This window comes from Prionailurus viverrinus, chromosome C2 (assembly GCF_022837055.1).
Source record: "Prionailurus viverrinus isolate Anna chromosome C2, UM_Priviv_1.0, whole genome shotgun sequence".
NCBI classification, from domain to species: domain Eukaryota; kingdom Metazoa; phylum Chordata; class Mammalia; order Carnivora; family Felidae; genus Prionailurus; species Prionailurus viverrinus.
This window is the reverse complement of record NC_062569.1, coordinates 2,555,814-2,577,568: the sequence shown is the minus strand read 5'-3', so window position 1 is coordinate 2,577,568 and position 21,755 is coordinate 2,555,814. Positions and strand designations below refer to the sequence as shown.

General features: G+C 38.4%; 1 protein-coding gene across 2 annotated transcripts in view; it reads right to left on the bottom strand.

The window, feature by feature from the left end:
* PDCD6IP (programmed cell death 6 interacting protein) overlaps positions 1 to 21,755 on the bottom strand; it is a 72,963-nt gene that overhangs the window by 38,118 nt on the left and 13,090 nt on the right. For both annotated transcript variants that reach the window (XM_047874154.1, XM_047874153.1), the window contains exons 2-7: positions 18,565 to 18,619; positions 16,557 to 16,626; positions 12,133 to 12,260; positions 9,128 to 9,281; positions 8,854 to 8,954; positions 6,318 to 6,434 (exon numbers count right to left, since the gene is read on the bottom strand). In XM_047874154.1, the coding sequence (XP_047730110.1) occupies positions 6,318 to 6,434; positions 8,854 to 8,954; positions 9,128 to 9,281; positions 12,133 to 12,260; positions 16,557 to 16,626; positions 18,565 to 18,619 (625 nt within the window). The remainder of the gene's footprint in view (positions 1 to 6,317; positions 6,435 to 8,853; positions 8,955 to 9,127; positions 9,282 to 12,132; positions 12,261 to 16,556; positions 16,627 to 18,564; positions 18,620 to 21,755) is intronic.

The window sequence follows — 21,755 nt, the reverse complement described above, 5'->3', positions numbered from 1 at the left end:
AACAGGAAAAATATGCAGCCCAGAATCCTTTATTCGGCAAGGCTGTCACTGAGAATAAGAAAGATAAAGGCCTTCCAAGACAAACAAAAACCAAAGGAATTCATGACCACTAAACCAGCCCCGCAGGAGATCCTAAGGGGGACTCTGTGAGTGGAAAGCAGCAAAGAGTACAAAGGACCAGAGACATCACCACAAGCATGAAACCTACAGGTAACACAATGGCACTAAATCCATATCTTTCAATAACTAAATGCCCCAAACAAAAGACACAGGGTATCAGAATGGATAAAAAAACCAAGATCCATCTATATGCTGCCTACAAAAGATTCATTTTAGACCTGAGGACATCTGCAGACTGAAAGTGAGGGGATGGATGTCAAAAGAAAGCTGGAGCAGCCACACCTATATCAGACAAACTGGGGTTTTTTTTTTAATTTTTTAATGTTTTTTATTCATTTTTGAGAGAGAGAGAGCACACAAGCAGGGGAGGGGCAGAGAGAGGGGGAGACACAGAATCTGAAGCCAGCTCCAGGCTCTGAGCTGTCAGCACAGAGCCAACATGGGGCTTGAACTCACGAACAGTGAGATCATGACCTGAGCTGAAAGTCAGAGGCTTAACTGACTGAGCCACTCAGGCGCCCCTGATCAAACTAGATTTTAAAACAAAGACTTTAGCAAGAGATGAAGAAGGGCATTATGTCATAATTAAGGGGTTAATCCATCAAGAAGAGCCAATAATTGTAAATATTTATGCCCCCAATGTGAAGGCGCCCAAATATATAAACTAATCACAAACATAAAACATATTGATGATAATACTGTAATTGTAGGTGACTTCAATACTCCACTTAAAACAATGGACAGATCATCTAAGCAGAAAATAAATAAGGAGATAATGCTCTGAATGACACACTGGACCAGACAGACTCAACAGATACATTCAGAACTTTTCATCCCAAAGCAGCAGAATACACATTCTTCTTGAGTGTACACAGAACATTCCCCAAAAGTGATCACACACTAGGTCACAAAACAGCCCTCAACAAATATAAAAGGACTGAGATCATACCATGCATATTTTGAGATCACAACACTATGAAACTTGAAATCAACCATAAGAAAAAATTCGGAAAGGCCCCAAATACATGGAGGTTAAACAACATCCTACTAAAGAATGAATGGGTCAACCAGAAATTAAAGAAGAATTTTAAAAATACATGGAAGCAAATGAAAATGAAAACATGACAGTCCAAACCCTTTGGGATCCAGCAAAGGCAGTCCTAAGAGGAAAATACACTGTAATCCAGGCCTATCTCAAGAAGCAAGAAAGGTTCCAACTGCACAACCTAACCTTACACCTAAAGGAGCTAGAAATACAGCAGCAAAGAAAGCCCAAAGCCAGCAGAAGAAGAGAAATAATAAAGATTAGAGCAGAAATTAACCATGTAGAATCTAAAAAAAACAGATTAGTGAACCTAAGAGCTGGTTTCTTGAAAGAATAAACGAAATTCATAAACTCCTAGCCAGACTTCTCAAAAAGAAAAAGAGAGAGGACCCAAATAGATAAAATCATGAATGAAAAAGATCACAACCAACACCACAGAAATACAAACAGAATTTTGTATTTTAGAGAATACTATGAAAATTATATGCCAACAAACCGGACAATCTGGAAGAAATGGACAAATTCCTAGATACCCACACACTACCAAAACTCAAAAGGAAAGACATAGAAAATTTGAACAGACCCATAACCAGTGAAGAAATTCAATCAGTTATCAAAAATCTCTCAACAAATAAGAGTCCTGGGCCAGATGGCTTCCCAGGGAAATTCTACCAGACATTAAAGCAGAGTTAATACCTATTCTTCTCAAGCTGTTCCAAAAAACAGAAATGGAAGGAAAGCTTCCAGACTCATTCTATGAAGCCAGCATTACCTTGATTCCAAAACCAGACAAAGACCCCACTAAAAAGGAGAATTACAGACCCTGATGAACATGGATGCAAATATTCTCAACAAGATACTAGCAAATTAAATTCAACAGTACATTAAAGGAGTTATTCACCATGATCAAGTGGAATTCATTCCCAGGCTGCCAGGGCTGGTTCAATATTCGCAAATCAATCAACGTGGTTCCATATTCACAAATCCCAAAATTTGTATGGAATCACACAAGACCCCAAATAGCCCAAGTAATGTTGAAAAAGAAAACCAAAGCTGAAGGCGTTACAATCCCAGACTTTAGCCTGTATTACAAAGCTGCAATCATCAAGACAGTCTGGCACAAAAACAGACACACAGACCAATGGAACAGAATAGAGAACCCAGAAACGGACCCACAAACATATGGCCAACTAATCTTTGACAAAGCAGGAAAGAGCATCAAATGGAAAAAAAATAGTCTCTTTAGCACATGGTGCTGGGAGAACTGGACAGCAACATGCAGAAGAATGAAACTGGACCACTTACACTATACACAAAAATAAACTCAAAATGGATAAAAGACCTAAATGTGAGATAGAAAACCATCAAAATCCTACAGGAGAAAACAGGCAGCAACTTCTGTGACCTCAGCCACAGCAATTTCTTATTTGACATGTTTCTGGAAGCTGGGAAATAAAAGCAAAAATGAACTACTGGGACCTCCTCAAGATAAAAAGCTTACACACAGCAAAAGAAACAATCAATGAAACTAAAATGCAACCAATGGAATGGAAGAAGATATTTGCAAATGACATATCTAATAAATGGTATCAAAAAATCTACAAAAAACTTACCAAACTCAACACCTGAAAAACAAATAATCCAATGAAGAAATGGGCAAAAGACATGAATAGACACTTTTCCAAAGAAGACCTCCAGATGACAAACAGACACATGAAAACATGCTTAACATCGCTATCATCAGGGAAATATAAATTAAAATCACACAGAGATACCACCTCACACCAGTCAGAGTGGCTAAAATTAACAACTCAGGAAACAACAGATGTTGGCGAGGATGTGGAGAAAGGGGAACCCTCTAGGCTCTGTTGGTGGGAATGCAAACTGGTGCAGCCACTCTGAAAAGTGTTGAGATTCCTCAAAAAATTAAAAATAGAATTACCCTATGAACCAGCAATAGCACTACGGGGAATTTATCCAAAGGATACAGGAGTGCTGATTTGTAGGGGCATATATAACCCAATGTTTATAGCAGCGCTTTCAACAATAGCCAAATATGGAAAGAGTCCGTATGTCCATCATAACTGTTGGAAGTCACACACACACACACACACACACACACACACAAATGGAATACCACTCAGCGATGAAAAAGAGTGAAATCTTGCCATTTGCAACAATGTGGATGAAACTGGAGAGTATTATGCTAAATGAAGTCAATCAGTCAAAGAAAGATCTATGATTTCACTCATAGGTGGAGTTTGAGAAACTTAACAGAAGACCATAGGGGAAGGGAGGGAAAGATAAGTTACAGACAGCGAGGCAAACCATAAGAAACTCTTAAATACACAGAACAAACTGAGGGTCGATGGGGGTGAGGAAAATGGGTGATGGGCATTGAGGAGGGCACTTGTTGGGATGAGCACTGGGTGTATATGTAACTGATAATCAAGGAATCTACTTCTGAAGACATGACTAGTCTGTATGTTAGCTAACTTGACAGTAAAATTTAAAATAATAATATATAAACAGAAGAGAAATAAAAAACAACAATGAATAACAGAAGACTCATGCTTAGGTTCAACAATTGTTACCAATTTGCCATATTTGCTTTACCATTTTCATATGGGGGGGGGGGGCTTTTTTGCAGAATCATTTGAAACTGAAGTTCAGACACCATGACCCTTGATCCCCAAATACTTAAGGATATATCTCCTGGTAAGAACAATCTCCTTAAAACCTACAAACTGCTGTCACAACTAAGAAAAATACTTTCACAAAACCAGTTTTAACATCTTACTTGGTCCCTCATTAATGAATTAAATAAATCTGACACATATCCATTCTATTAAGACACATTTTTCTATCTATATATTTTTACGCCTTTTTCAAAGCCATACTTTGTCAGTGTTAGGGATTCCACCAAGATGATCAAGTATACAGGCTTCTGTAGCCAAATAAAGGGCACTATCCTGGTAGGGCATCTCATGAGCCCTATATGCCCAGCCACAATTTGTCTTGGCCCCAAATGTAAATTCCAAGCAACAGTCTTAACTTTACTGTTATTTCATCTGCTGTGTTGTATTTCCCTGACATTTCCAATGTTTTTTTTTTTTCCCCACTGCTCTGCTCACAGCAATGACTGAAAAGCTGGTTTCTCGGTATGACCACGTAATGATCTTTATCAGGTTCATGGGGTACTTTGAGCCACAGACTACAGAGATTAGGGTTTCTTGGTCATCTTTTTTTTTTTTTTTTTTTTGTCTATTTGTTCTGTTTGCCTATTTCTGAGTTCAAATCAAGCAACAACAACAAAATTTCATGCCTAGAAAGAGGCACGGCCCTTTTGTGCTAACTTCTGACCTATGACTAACGCTATAAAAACTGAAGCTACAAACGCTTACGTGTCTGTAACTGGAAAAAGTCTTTATCTCTCACTGCTCAAGGTTGAAATAGTTTCCTTTTTCCACACGGGACTTTAAATATCAAAATTTCAAAAAGAACTTTTACGTGACTGGTTTAATAGACAGAGACACTAAGTAAGAGCTTCCTTGAAACTAATAGTCCTAGAATTCTAGAAATAAAGAAACTAAATTTCTAATACTTTAAATTTGCTAGACTGAAAAAAATCCTTCCCATGGAAACCCCTTTTTCAGAAGCATTTTTATGTAAGAATCTAAGCTACTGTAATCAAAGTGAACTCTGGACAAATGAGACATGTTTGAATATCTGTGTTTTATTTAAAAAAATATGTTGGGGCGCCTGGGTGGCTCAGTCGGTTAAGCGTCCGACTTCGGCTCAGGTCATGATCTCGCAGTCCGGGAGTTCAAGCCCCGCATCGGGCTCTGTGCTGACTGCTCAGAGCCTGGAGCCTGTTTCAGATTCTGTGTCTTCCTCTCTCTCTGACCCTCCCCCATTCATGCTCTGTCTCTCTCTGTCTCAAAAATAAATAAATGTTGAAAAAAATTAAAAAAAATATATGCTTTTCAAAAAATAAATAAAAAGTATGCCTTTCTTTGATTTCGTCCATTGTGAAGTGTAAGCATACATTTTCTTTTTTACAAGACTTGGGGTTCTTCTCTCATAAAAAGACAAATTAAGCTGAAATTCCTAAATAATACTTGCAGAGTATCTTCTAATATCCAGGCCATATTTAAAATTCCCTAACAGTCTTCTCCCTGCCCTCTGCTTACCAATACTCAAAATACAAACGACTCCTATAAACAGCCCTTGCCCCTCTCATGAAACTGACCCAGATTCACAGCAGGTTTCTGACAACCTCAATGCTGAGAGGATGGACATCCGCACAGAAGGCACTCTGCTGTTTACAGGATCTATTCACATATACAGTTGCTACAACTCTGGGCTCCCCCAGAGCTTAATTACTATCAGCCTACTGTTGACCAGAAGTCTTACCTGTAAAATAAACAAGTAACATATATTTTGTATGTTACATGCTTTTCATGCTGTATTCTTATAATAAAGTCAGCTAGAGAAAAGAAAATGTTAAAATCACAGAGAAGACAGATTTATAGTTCTATAAAAAATCTGTGTATAAGTGGATGCACACAGTTTAAACCAGGGTTGTTCAAGGGTCAGCTGTACTACAATGCCCTTCTCAAGCTGTGGAACTGCATATCCCAATTCAGACAAAGGGTATGCCACAAGTTAAGCAGCTTGGTAGTTAATTTAGACTATTTTATATTAAAACAGGGAGGAGCACCTGGGTGGCTCAGTCGGTTAAGCGTCTGACTCTTGATTTCAGGTCAGGTCATAATCTCACAGTTCGTGGGATCGAGGCCCGCATCGGGCTCTGTGCTGACAGTGCATATCCTGCTTGGGATTCTCTTCCTCCCTCTCTCTCTGTCCCTCCCCTGCTCGCATGTGTGCTCACACGCTCTCTCTCAAAATAAATAAATATTTAAAAAACGGATAAATAAGAGAACTGAATGAAAATCTTACATAATTTTTTAGATACAACATAAGACTTCAAAAAGCACCCAGCACGTAAAACTTAAGGATAAAAACAATCACTTTTCTCTGCTGATAGGGGCAATGAGTAGAAAAGGTTTTTATGAACAAACCTGGGAATCTCACTAAGGAAAAAAAGAGAGAGCCAAGTTACTCGAGTATTTATTTCCAAGAAACTCACCTGTAACCTTGCAATCTCTTCTCCAAATTTCTTCTGCTGTTTTGCCAGGATAGACTGGTGGTACTCAGCATTGGCCTGCATGATACAGTGCTTTGCAGCCAAGACAGGGAACACCTCCTGGAAATAAAAATACTGACCAGGGGAGAGTCCAACCACACAAACCACCACAGACAACACGGGATGCAGGAAGAAAAAGGAAAAGGAGACAGAAATTAGAAATCACCCCGTTAATGGTTTAGAGACAGGTTAGTCATTAGGTGTAAACAGAGAAGACGACATGATTTTGCAGGAACTGAAGTCAACGGATTCAATTTTTTTCTTCCAATTAAAATTAAGGGGTTTTGTTTTTGGGTTTTTTTGCACTGTTAAGTGAAGCCAATTTAAGTTTTCATAAGGTCTTCAATCAAGCCATGAAGTCAACATTTTGTTTACAAAGAAGAAAGGAAAGCATGCATTAGGAAGAGAAGGAGAACAGACATTCACAGAGGAATACCAAGCACGAGGCTTTAGAAGCTTTCTTAGGAGTCCTTACCCAGCCCTTAGAGTTAACTAAACCACCATTACTCACATATACTAATGAAAATGCTCTATAGCTGACTGTTTCATCGTGTTTTTAAAAGACAAAAGACAGTAAATTAAGTTCCCACTTAAATTCATATCTAAGAGACTTTTTAATAAAGATGATTTCTAGCCATAGAAAGACTATTTAGTATAAACACTAACATTTCAGATTACATACTCAAAAACACATAGCAAACAGACAAACACACTAAGTTAATATCTAATACGATAAAGTGTTATTTTGCCCTAATTTGTTTTGAAGAAGATTCCAGTCAAAATTAATTTTAAAAGACCCAAACATATGAACCAAGAAGCACTTATATCGGTAGATGCTCTTCCAAAATGGCAAATCGCAGCCTGCAACCTCACTGTCTTTAGAAGTACGTGCCACATGAAATCCAAGAATTAAACTAGGCAATCACTGTCCAGACAAAAATAGGAAAGACTCAAACACTGAATTACTACCTGGTATGCTTTCCTGTCTCCCAGTGAATAACTTCCTAGCTTCCTGGATCACTACTTGCAGATATTCCAGTTTTACAACTAGAATATGAAAATACCTTATGAGCTTTATTAGTCAAACGGCAAAAAGACATCTAAATCTCAAACTGTACTCAGGCCAGTTCTCAAGGTAAGGCTGGAGCAGCTTCGTGTTTTAACCGGAGATTCTCCAGGAATACCAGGAATGCTGCAGAGGGAGTTTCCAAGTCTTTGAAGGTGACATTCTTCTCTCCGTGACACGACTGAACTAATGGCCCAACAGGATGTTACGGGACACTGTGCAGCTGAACGTGAAGTCTTTCAGATGAAAACAAGGTGAGAGAAGATCCCAAGGCTCTTTTCAGGAGTAACAGTATTAACATCCAAGAGTCCTGGGCAACTTTCTAGTAACCTCTTGGCGTATTTTAAATCTCCAGCAATTCCCTCACATCAATTCCTAATTCTCTGACTAAACTAGTGTGTGCCGTTGATGTATTTATGCTTTTTTACTTCACCACGAAACTGTCTGCAATTTCATAATTTACAAGGCTTCCTGAACGACTTCTAAATCAATAAATTCAGGGCGCCCGGCTGGCTCAGTCAGAAGAGCACGCGACTCTTCATCTCGGGGTCGTGAGTTCCAGCCCCATGGTGGGTGTAGAGAGGACTTAAATAAACTTTGAAAAAATAAAATAAATCAATAAATTCTCCTAGAAAATATCATGTAACAAAAACCATATGCTATTATCATACAGACAAAACTAATTACCTGAACATTTCTGAAAGAGTAGTTGAAACGCGCTACATTTCCCTCAACCTGTAAGTTTCCTTTGAAATCATTCTGAGTTTACGCGTTAGTCTAATCATATGCTTTGCGTTTGACCATCACTGACGAGTCTTTTCAAATGCCACTTCAGAAAAGCTTACGTTAAAACAATTAATATTTTCTCTGATATGCGGCAGCAGGTAGGTGGTTGTTTTCCTTAGCTGTACAAGAGCAGCCCAATTTTCTATCTCTGTTGGCAAAACTTAATTCTAATCAAAATCCTGGATGAATTTGCTTTCTTTTCCTTTTGCTTTCTGTCTGTTTTGTGCTTTAAGACTCATCTTTAAGAAAACAGGACAATAATTAAAAGTGCAAATAATCAACATGCTCAAGTATTCATGCTTGTAGCAGATCACCAATGAATCAGAATTACACAATGCCTTGATGTAACAAAATTACTGGAGACAGAGGCTCAACAATTTCCAGAAAGAATTTTGGAAAAACAAGTTTAGTAAAGAGTAGAGACAAAGGCATCCCTTAAATACAAAAGAATTTTTCATGCTTCTTAAATAAAAAATTATTTCTACCAACATATTCTTCAAATGCCTCTCCTAAAACTTCAAGTTTCTTTTTTATAAAACATAATTTCCAACGTTTTTCTTCTGTACAAAAACCTCTAAGTATTTCCACATGCAAAATAACCAAGTATTTGCAAAAACAATCACTGACCTTGGGAAGAGTATCTTTGTACTGACACTGTTTAAAAGCATCACCAAAGTAATCTGCGGCCTGATTAGCCAATTTGGCTATGATGGCATCTTTCATTTTATCTGGAATAAAATATGACATTGGCCATTGTAATTAAAAAATATATATAAAATAATCCGACACATCATAACTTAGTATGAACTCTGAGATCACAAGTTTGTACACTTGTCTTCCTGTTTTAAAAGCTGATCGCTTCTCTTCACATGTAACAAAATAGAGAAAAAACTGGAATTACCTCTTGTGGCTTTTAAAAAAAAGACTTCTTGGGCCTGTGCCAGCATAATAAGACTAAGGGTCCCAACAGTATCTGGAGACAGGTCCACCGTAGGCTCTCGACTTAAGGCAGATAAAACTGTCTCTTTAATATGTAAAAAGGCACCACTAGCAAACTAGAGGGGGAGAAAAAGAACTTCTTTAAAATCTATGTAAACTCAGCAAGACTTAACTTTCTACTGTTACACACAAATCATTTCAAATGTTAATTCAGTTGAACAGTTACTATATTTAAATTTTTATATTGTTACAGATCTAAATATATGACCTACAGACAATAAGGGTATTTTTCCAAAATACTATACAGGAACAGATTTAACTAAGATTAAGAGTAAATTGCAGCAAAACATACAGCAACTTCACGGGACAAATTAAACTTATTTTTAGATATATTTCCCCAAGACTAATATGAGAATAGAGGTCGGGATAAAATAGTATTAAGGACCTTTTAGTACCGAAATGATCTTGCTTTGGTCCCAAACAATTCCATCTGTCCCACAATTAAACACGCTGTACTTAGGGGAAACCTCAAATAGCACAGGTGATCTGAGGAACAGCATTTACTGTCCATTGATAATGATTTCTATTTGGCTTTCAAAGGTCCCTGGTGAAATGATCCCCATCAGATTTTTTTATTCCGAATTATATTTTGCTGAGGTTCACCCAAAATAACTGCTTTTATGGAACACATGATCCTGGGAAAAAGAAAGAAATCCGTCTGGGATTAAAAGATGTGGGTTATACGGAGGAGCTGCGTAGAGATTACTGAAGATTATGTATTACAAGTGAACATCATGTTTTCTGCAGTCATGAGGTATCATGAAACCAGAGTATCTGCAAGGAGCGACGAGCTGACCTTGCTTAAATACATACACTAAGAGAATCACCGACCAGAACAGCAAGGGACCCAGCCTCTGTCACAAATCTGGAACAAGAGGCCGACAAAGGTCATTAAAGAACACGTCCAAGGGTACACAGCTTCCTGGTGGCAAAGAGCCTAGACAAGCCTATCTAAGTCTTCTGAAATCACCACCCCCTTTCCATCACACTAGGTGACCTGCTGTGAATCGCAAAGGCGACTCACAGAATGGAATTTATTATCACATGCCAATTAGCTGAGTTACAGTTAACAGAAAAGTAAAGTTGACTTCATTTTCACATTTTAAAATATTGGCCCTTTAGAGGCTCAAAAAGAAAAGTATGTCTGTCATCCATGCCCATTGAAAACTGCACGGCAAGCCGCAATTTGGAGCGTTGTTTGCTTAAAATGCATCTTCCTCTCACTTTCTTAGAAGAGCATTCTTAATCTCACTTGTAAACTGAAACAACAGGAAAAATCAGACTCCACCTCTGGGACAAGCATATTCCACAGCCATGGAAGACAGGAAGCACCTTTGGAATTCCATAGAATTTGGAATCAGAACCTGAAACCTCAACGGACCACTTTATTAACACGCTGGCCTTTGAGTCTCCTTGTGTGTAAAATGGGGTGTCATTACACATACAACACGCATCACGAGGTTCATCTGTGATTGACGAGAGTCAAATACTGTATGCGAGCACATCTGTAAATTATAACACAATCTACAGCATGAACTAGATCATTCGACAGCAATCATTTATTCTTTACGTTAAAAGAAAAATAGGGGCGCCTGGGTGGCTCAGTCGGTTAAGCGGCCGACTTCGGCTCAGGTCATGATCTCGCGGTCCGTGAGTTCGAGCCTCGCGGTCCGTGAGTTCGAGCCCCTGTTTCAGATTCTGTGTCTCCCTCTCTCTCTGACCCTCCCCCGTTCATGCTCTGTCTCTCTCTGTCTCAAAAATAAATAAACGTTAAAAAAAAAAGATTAAAAAGAAAAAGAAAAGCTGAGTAAATAATACACTGCCACCAAATAATATGCCATATTAGTGATAGTACCCAAAATCTAAATTTAGCTAACTTGAGAACATGACATACCTGACCACATTTAAATATGACCTCTCTACAAGCCAGAGTTAAAATTTCCTTACTAAGAGGTCTTAACTTTTGTGACAATGGTAAAATATTAGCTGTGTCTCTTAAGAAAAAATATATTTAAATAACGTACATCTGACCCTTGAACAACAGAGGTTTGAACTGCGCAGATCCACTTATACATGGATTTTTTTTTTTCAATAAATACAGCACAGTACTGTAGAGGTATTTTCTCTTACATATTTACTGTAAGAATGCAATATATAATACATAAAACGTACACAATACAGGTTTTTTTAATTTTTTAAGTGTATTTATTTTGAGAGAGAGAGAGAGAAAGTGTGAGCAGGGGAGGGGCAGAGAAAGAGAGAGAGAGAGAGAGAGAGAGAGAGAGAGAATCCCAAGCAGGCTCCATGCTGTCAGCGCAGAGCCCAACTCGGGGCCTGATCTCACGAACCTTGAGATCATGACCTGAGCCAAAATCACGAGTTAGATGCTTAACGGACTGAGCCACCCAGGCGCCCACAGACAATACATGTTATTCAACTGTTTATGTTGAAGTAAGGCATCCAGTCAACAGTGGGCTATTAGTAGTTACGTTCCAGGGGAGTCAAATGTTACAGTGTATTTTTGACTATGCAAGGGGTCACCACCCCTAACCCCCACGCTGTTCAAGGGTCAACTGTACAAAATTTTTTAATGAGATCAATTATTTAAAAGGGATTTAACCAAGAACTTCATCTCAAACATTCAATCATTTGTTCTCCCAACATTTATTGAGCCTTTATTACGTGCCAGGCACTGTCCTAGGTGCTAGGTATACAACAGTGAGGAAAAACAGAGCTGGTCTACAGGTAAACAGTTTAAGGATTTCAAAAGTGTGAATCAATTCATTAAAAAGTACATTACTTTTCAAGAAAGTATCTGTGTATAAAGAGACACCTATGAGCCTAAGTACAAGTTATTTGCAATTTAATCCAAGTTAGTGTTGATCATGTGGTTACTGTTCTGCATACCTGGTAATGCTTAGCAGCGACTTTCAATCCTTCATCATTATCCAGGTTCTGTTCTGCGGCAATCTGGCTAGCTAACGCTGCACAATTGAATAACACACAGCTCTTTTCATATCCTAAGCTTGCAAGAGCTGTAAAAAATTAAGAAGGAAAAATTGATCAGATTATTTTCTCTAAAGGAAATAAATGTTTCAAAGATAAATACTATGAAATCTCTCCCACCGGCTCTCACAAAAACAAGTTTCCAGACCTGTTTTCTCACCCATAATAGTACCCATATTTCCAACGCTGCTCGGCCAGGCAGCAATTTATTTATTTCCACAACGATAATCCCATCATCTAAAATTCAAAAGATCAAGGAGTTAGTCTTTCCTTTCCTTTCCGTCCACAATGCTACTAGGTTCCAAATGAAAAGTCATTCTCATGTCAATTCTCACTTAAAGTCAAATAAATTGTTTTCCCATCACCTCTCAAAATTTTACAGAAGATGTGTGTGTGTGTGTGTGTGTGTGTGTGTGTGTGTGTGTATACACACATATATCTTCTCACCACACTCAAGCCAGTAAGTCAGTTCTTCCCTATGACAAACCTAACCCAAGGCAGGCACCTCCAAGTCTCACACCCTTATCCAGATACATCCATCAGAAGGCTAGATTGTGCAAGCAGTTAAAATACAGCTCTGATCAAGAAACCACACACCTAACATCCACCGGGACAGCTACTATCAGGAACAGAAACAACAAAAAATAACAACTGTTGGCAAGCAGGTGGAGAAACCGGAACCACTGTGAGCTGTTGGTGGGAAGGTGAAACACTGCAGTCCTGTGGAAAACAGTATGGCAGCTCCTCAAACACTCAGAAATAAAACTCCCATTGGATCCAACAATTCCACTTCTGGGTATATTCCAAAGAGAAGCGAGAGCAGTCACAAAAAGACATTCACACACCCACGTTCGTAGCCAAAAGGTGGGAGAAACCCAAGTGTCCACTGATGGGTAAACACGTAATGGAATATCATTCGGCCTCAAAAAGGACGGACTTCCTGTCACATGCTACACCACGGACGAACCCGGAGGGCATTGTGCTACGGGAAATAAATACGCAGATCTCAAAAGGCAAATTGAGGCATGCCTCATTTTACTGTGCTTCACTCGATTGCACTTCGCAGATCATTGCATTCTTTTGCAAAATGAGAGGTAGTGGCAACTGCGTCAATCAGCAAATCGATCAGCACCACTTTGTCCAACAGCATTTGCTCACTTTGCATCTCTGTGTGACATTTTGGTAATGCTCACAGGATTTAAACCTTTTTCATCATCATTATTATATATGTTATGGTGATCTGTGACCACTGATCACAAGTCCCCGAAAGCTCAGATGACAGCATTTTTAGCAACAAAATTTTAAATTAGGTTATATACATTGTTTCTCACACAAAATGCTATTGCACACTTTGAACAGACTACAATATACTATAAACGTAACTTTCATACGCACTGAGAAACAGGACAAAGCTTTACACTTGAACAAAAATACACTTGCACTCTCGTTCTTAGTATCCTAAAATTACACAATATTCTAATGAGTGGGTAGCCCACGCTTTATTTAGCCAAGACATTACTGAAGGACATTTTTTTTTATTTTATTTTTTATTTTTTTTAATTTACATCCAAATTAGTTAGCATACAGTTCAACAATGATTTCAGGAGTAGATTCCTTACTGCCCCTTACCCATTGAGCCCATCCCCCCTCCCAGCACCCCTCCAGTAACCCTGTTTGTTCTCCGTATTTGAGTCTCTTCTGTTTTGTCCCCCTCCCTGTTTTTATGTTATTTTGGTTTCCCCTCCCTTATGTTCATCTGTTTTGCCTCTTAAAGTCCTCATATGAGTGAAGTCATGCGATTTTTGTCTTTCTCTAATTTCACTGAGCATAATACCCTCCAGTTCCATCCACGTAGCTGCAAATGGCAAGATTTCATTCTTTTTGATTGCCGAGTAATAATCCACTGTATATAGACCACATCTTCTTTATCCGTTCATCCATCGATGGACATTTGGGCTCTTTCCAGACTTTGGCTATTGCTGATAGCGCTGCTATAAACATGGGGGTGCACGTGTCCCTTCGAAACAGCACACCTGTATCCCTTGGATAAATACCCAGTAGTGCAACTGCTGGGTTGTAGGGTAGTTCTATTTTTAGCTGTTTGAGGAAACTCCATACTGTTTTCCAGAGTGGCTGCACCAGCTTGCATTCCCAACTGAAGGACATTTAATTCCCAATATCTGCTACCGGAGTGCCTTGATGAACTGTGTCCTGCTCTATTTGTGTTAAGTCCTTTGCTTCCCACGTCTTTCGGGAAGAACCCACCTCCCTTAAGTATCTTCTAGTTCTGGCACCTGCTCCTGGTTCTCAGCCCAGCAACGTGGCAGTGCAAATGCCACAGAAAAAGAAAAACCCTTTTCTTGACCTGGTCTCCCTCTCAGCATAATGCCTTGTCCTTAAACCCTTACTGAAAATCTTTAAAATGAGCAATCCGCATTTGTGGTTCCCATCTCCTCACCTCCGGTCCACCCCTCAACCTGATGCAGGGGCGTGCCCCTAGTGAAACTTCTTTCATTACCAAATCACTGACTTCTCCAACTTTATGTGACTTACCTCTGCCACAACGATTCTGTCAGCGATGTTCCAACCTGGATAGGTACTAAAATCACCTGGAGGAATTTTCAAGGATACTAATTCCAGTGGTCCACCCCGGAAATTCTTCCTATCACATCTGGCATTCTGTATCTTTACAGGTGTACCTTTCACATTTTCCTCAGGTGATTCTAACACGCGGCCAGGTTCAGGAACCACTGGACTATGTGACCTCGGAAACCCTTCTGGCACTCAATGTCGTGCCTCTATTCTTCTCCGGTTCCTCTGAGATCTGAAAGCTTTTTCTCATCCTCATTCCCAGGAACCTGCTCCTGTTTCCTTTGAACGTTATTATCACCTAGCTCTGGCCTTCACACTTTTCCCAATCTACGGACTACCAGAGGAGATAGATTTATTATTATCATTTAATAACAACTGTTCCCAAATCTACATCTCTACCACTCTTGACTTTTAAATCTGTTTCCAAATGCCAAAAAAAAAAAAAAAAAAAAAAAAGAAAAAATTCTACCCAGACACAGCATACAAAGGTCAAACTCAACTTGCCTTTTGGAAGGAATACCCACCAAGTCAAACTGAGTTCAGATCCAGTCAGTTTCAACTGCGAAACGTCGCTCAAATCCCCTCCCTCTCCTCTGACCCACACATACCACCCTCTCTCATCTCATCTGTCACCAGTCTCCTCACTGGTCTGTTTGTCTCCAGTACCTGGAGTCAGGCTTTCTGGAATCACATCCCACTTCACCAAATCCTTCCCTTATGACTTACAAAGTCGCTTCATCTTTCTAAACAAGTGTGTTCAACTGGTAATAACGGTGCCTTTCTTCATTGGGCTTTTGGGGAATTCAGGAAGATAATACATGTGAAGCCCTTTCCACAGTGCCTAGGTGGAGTAAGTACTCAATAAATTCCAGCCATTAACACGTAAGAGAGAAGAGTGCACATGCATAGTATATTCGCACCTCTTCACAATCTGCTTTCCAATGTCTTCACCCTCCATAATCCTCCATTCAACCTATGGTTTCAAGCCTTACAATAATTTTATTAATATGCATCATACATAATTTGTACCATATACTATGTGTTATATTATGTATTCTCTATAATGCACACGTACCACAAATAATGTGTTACGTGTACTCATTTACAATAAAATACATTCCTATTACTTACTGCAGCTAATATTTACTGCACACTCTCCTAAGAACTCTGCATGTATCCACCCATTTAATCCACACAAGAGCCCAAATGAGATAAACAGTATTTCACAGTACTATTTATTCCCCATTTCAAAAACAAGAAAATTAATGCACACAGTGGTTAACCTGCCAACCCGCCTTCATTCTTCCGACCTTTGGTTATAACGGTCTACCTGTAACATTACTTTTTAGCTGGGAAAACCAAATTCATCCTTCAGAGCTTAACCTGAACACAGCTTGCTTTCAACAAGCAGAATTCATGTCTTCCTCATTTACAGGCTCACTACTTTGTTCATATCCTCATAGACTATCCGTTATATTTTGGAATGATCAGTCATTCTCCTAAACAGACTGAATACAACTGTCTCATTTGTTGTTATAATTAGGACAGTGCCTGGCAAGGCACAGGCTCTCTACAAGTATTTGGAAATTACATTAAAAGTTGAAATTTTTTAAAAAAATGTAAACATTTTTATTATTTACAAAAAGCTGTCAGGAGAGCAATTTTTAAAGCCTAAAATAATACAACGTGTTTAGCCCAAGTGTCTTATCATTTTTTTAAAAGTCATTACATACCCAATTTCACAGATCCTCCAAAAAGTGAACCTTTATCAAAAGCATCCTTCCAGGTAAATGTCAGGCAGATCTTGATAGAAAAAGAACAAAGAGAAAATTATCTTACCTTCTTGCTTCTCATTAATATTAGGTCTATTTTGAAGAAAAATCCACAATGAGGAAAAGGACTAAAGCTTGTCAAAACATTATCTTCTGTAGACAACTAACTCCTTTCCCTTTTCCTGGACCACAGAGTTTTCTTTTTTAAAAGTAAAATACTAGCACTATGATATTTCCAATGGTCATTCTGCCTCAGTAATGGTGCACGTATTGTCCTCTCCAGAAAACACTATCTTACTCATCTTTACAACACACAATGGCGTGAACAGAATAGGCACTTAATAAATGATTGTCAAATAAGCCAAGAGAAGCAAAGGTTTCCTTGAATATAAAATTAAAAATTACTCCCTGATGACAAAAGGAGAAGGGTTACCTTTGGGGGAATGAGATAATATGTTATTTCTTGATTTGGGTTGTACTTACACATGTGTACTCGCTTTATAAAGATTCAAGCTATACACATATTCACTTTTGTACGTATGCTCTACATAAATTAAAAGTTTACTTAATTAAAAAAAACTGTTTCACTCTGATTCTAATATATTCCACATATAAAGGTTAAAAACAACTTACCTCTTTTAAATTATGTATTGCAATCCCATGCAAAAATTTTGTTAACTCTGGATTAGAGAAATTTTCAATATACACAAAACTAGAGAGAATAACAGAATGAACGCCATACAGCCATCACAGTTTTAGCCTTTTGAATGTCTGGATTCACCTACTCCCACTTTCCATGTCCCCTCCCAACCCTACACACATACTTTTTCCTCCTTGAGTATCTTAAAGCAAATTTCAACATATTACATCACCTGTAAAAACTTTACCTCAAGAATGTTTAAAGCATTTTCCATAAACTACGTATTTTGAAACTTAAAATGTCACACAAATTGAAAACGTTTAACAAGTCTCTCAAACAAAACTGTGAGAAATCATCAGCATTTTTAGTATCTAGCCTTTAAAAGAAAGCAAATATTCTTGTAGTATAACATCTAATCAGAACAGCACTTGCAACTTTATATGCAAATATAATTTGTGTCAATTTTTAAAACACAGACACTGAGACTAATACTTCAGTTTCCTTTTTTATTCTGTGTAACACAAAGGGAAGGACATCACAGACTATGTTAATCAGTCAATAGATCATATTGATATAAAATACAGGGGGAAAAAAATGCAGTCCAATGCTCCACATAAACCCAAAAGTTACTAAGGAATGACATGAACAGGAACAGAATTCCAAGAGACTCCTCCAAAACATATAGATTCTCATCAGATGGGCTTACAAGCTTCTAATTTGTATCAAAAGGTCTTACAGAAAGATAAAATAGGGAAGAAGCACCATTTATTTTAAAAAGTGATACCATGGGGTGCCTGGGTGGCTTAGTCAGTTAAGCAGCCGGCTTCGGCTCAGGTCATGATCTCGTGGTCTGTGAGTTCGAGCCCCGCGTCAGGCTCTGTGCTGACCGCTCGGAGCCTGGAGACTGCTTCGGATTCTGTGTCTCCCTCTCTCTCTAGCCCTCCCCCATTTGCGCTCTGTCTCTTTCAAAAATTAATAAATGTTAAAAAAAAAATTTTTTTATTTTTTTTTTATTTTTTTTTTTTTCAATGTTTATTTTATTTTTGGGACAGAGAGAGACAGAGCATGAACGGGGGAGGGGCAGAGAGAGAGGGAGACACAGAATCGGAAACGGGCTCCAGGCTCTGAGCCATCAGCCCAGAGCCTGACGCGGGGCTCAAACTCACGGACCGCGAGATCGTGACCTGGCTGAAGTCGGACGCTTAACCGACTGCGCCACCCAGGCGCCCCCAAAAAAATTTTTTTTTAAATGATACCATGTGTCGGAAGAAATGGGTGTTTGCCATTATTATCATATAACTTTAAAACAAATTAAAATTAATAACTTACCTGATTTTCAGAGAATGGGAATTTGGGTTCAATGGAACAAATTTGATCATAATATCTAAAAAAAGAAGAAAAAAAGGAAAATTTATAATTACCAAAGCTAAATATTATATACATTTACGTATACACAACTAGTTTATGAGTACACAAAAATTATTCACGCTTACTTTGAGCAGCCCACAAATCAAATTCAATCAGCCATTTTAAAGTTAAGAAACACAATCTTTTAATGTGTAAATGAGAATGTGAAATGCATGCAATAAAAAAATTTGTGAACAAAAAACTCATACTCACCACTAAAGAAAAATACGTACCAAGTGTATTGGCTAAAAGGAAACTAACATCTGCCCAGAACCAAAGTATTTTTTAAAATACTACTTATTAAGGCAACTGTTTATATCCATTGAGCAAATTAACATCTCTGATAAACTGCTATTTAAAAACAGGTTTACTAACTTTCACATATGCCTTGGACATCTCCACTTCTGCCCATCTCCACTGTCACACCCTTCATCAAAGCTTCCACCCTGCCCAGAAATACACTCACGATTATATGGTCAATTAATTTCAACAAGGGAGGCAAGAATATGCAATGGGAAAAACGCAATCTCTTCAACAAATGGTGTTGGGAAAACTGGACAGCAACATGCAAAAGAATGAAACTGGACCACTTTCTTATACCACACACAAAAATAAACTCAAAATGGATTAAGGACCTAAATAAATGTGAGACCTGAAACCATAAAAATCCTAGAAGACAGCACGGGCAGTAATTTAAGAAATTTACAAAACAAAGTAACAGAATTTAAGAAACAAAATAAACGAGGGACGCCTGGGTGGCTCAGTTAAGTGTCCGACTTTGGCTCAGGTCATGATCTCACAGTTTGTGAGTTTGAGCCCCACAACGAGGTCTCTGCTGTCAGTGCAGAGCCTCCCTCAGATCCCCTGCCTCCCTCTATCTCTGCTCCTCCCCTGCTCATTCTGTCAAAAATAAACATGAAATAATAATAATAATAAATGAAAAAAAGAGACAAATCAAAAGGCACACTCTTAACTACAGAGAACAAACTGATGGTTACCAGAGGCGAAGTGGGTGAGAAAATGGGTGAAGTAGGTGAAGGGGATTAAAAAAGAGTACATTTAATTTTTTTTATTCTTATTTTAATTCCAGTTAACATACAGCATTGTATTAGTTTGAGGCATACAATATAGTGATTCACTAATTCTATACATCAGCCAGTGCTCATCACAAGTGCACTCCTTAATCCCCATCACCTGTTTCACCCACCCCCACATCCCCCCTCACCCCTGCCCCGTAACCATCAGTTTATTCTCTACAATTAAAAGTCTGTTTCTTGGGGCGCCTGGGTGGCGCAGTCGGTTAAGCGTCCGACTTCAGCCAGGTCACGATCTCGTGGTCCGGGAGTTCAAGCCCCGCGTCAGGCTCTGTGCTGACCGCTCAGAGCCTGGAGCCTGTTTCCGATTCTGTGTCTCCCTCTCTCTCTCTCTGCCCCTCCCCCGTTCATGCTCTGTCTCTCTCTGTCCCAAAAATAAATAAATGTTGAAAAAAAAAATTTAAAAAAAAAAGTCTGCTTCTTGGTTTCTCTTTTTTCCCTTGCTCATTTGTTTTGTTTCTTAAATTCCGCACATGAGTGAAATTACATGGTATCTGTCTTTCTTGGACTTCTTTCGTTTACCATTGTACTCTCTAGCTCCATCCATGTCATTGTAAATGGCAAGATTTCATTCTTCTGTATGGCTGGGCAATACACACACACACACAACACGTCTTTATCCATTCACTTATTGATGGACACTTGGACTGCTTCTGTAGTTTGGCCATTGTCAATTATGTTTAAACAAACAGAAAACGCATAGACCTTTTCAAATTAGTGTTTTACTTGGGTAAATACCCAGTAGTGGAATTACAGAATCATATGGTAGGTCTATCTTTAATTTTTTGAGGAACCTCCATATTGTCTTCCACAGTGGCTGCACCTGTTCGCATTCCCACCAACAGTGCACAAAGGTTTCCTTTTTCTCCACATCCTTGCCAATACCTGCCATTTCTTGTTTTTTATTTTAGCCATTCTGGCAGGTGTGAGGTGATATCCCATTCTGGTTTTGATTTGCATTTCCTTGATGATGAGTGATGTTGACCATCTTTCATGTATCTGTTGATCATCATTCTTGTTTGGAAGAATGTTTGTGTCTTCTGCCCATCTTTTAATTGGGTTATTTGTTTTGGGGTGTTGAGATTCAGAAGTTCTTTATAAATTTGGATACTAACCCTTCACCAGATATGTCATTTCCAAGTATCTTCTCCCATTCCATAAGTCGCCTTTTAGTTTTGTTGTCTCCTTCACTGTGTGGAACCTTTTTATTTAAGGTAGTCCCAATAGTTTATCCTTGCTTTTGTTTCCCTTGGCTCAGGAGACCTATCTAGACAAAAGCTGCCATGGCCAATGTCAGAGAAGTTACAGCTTGTGTTCTCTGCTAGGATTTTTATAGTTTCAGGTCCACATTTAGGTCCTTAATCCATTTTGAGTTTATTTTTGTGTATAAGAAAGTGGTCCAGTTTTCCCAACACCATTTGTTGAAGAGACTTTTTCCCATTATTCTTTTCTGTTTTGCCAAAGATTAATTGGTCATATGTAACTGCATGTTCATTTCTGGGTTTTCTATTCTGTTCTATTCATCTATGTGTCTATTTTTATGCCAGTACCATACTGTTTTGATCACTACAGTTTTGTAATATAACTTGAATTGTAATACTTCTAGCTTTGCTTTTCTTTTTCAAGATTGCTTTGGCTTTTTAGGGTCTTTTCTGGTTCCATACAAATTTTAGGATTATTTGTTCCAGTTCTATAAAAAATGCTGCTGGTATTTTGATAAGAATTGCATTAAATGTGTAGATTGCTTTGGGTAGTATAGATACTTTAACAATATTTACTCTTCTAATCCATGAACATGGAATGTCTCCATTTGTGTCATCTTTAGTTTCTTTCATCAGTGTTTTATACTTTTCAGAGTACAGGTCTTTCACCTCTTTGGTTAGGTTTATTCCTAGGTATCTTATTATTTTTGGTGCAATTGTAAATGGGATTGCTTTCTTAATTTCTCTTTCTGCTGCTTCATTACTGGTGTATAGGAACGCAACAGATTTCTGTATGCTGATTTTGTATTCTGCAATT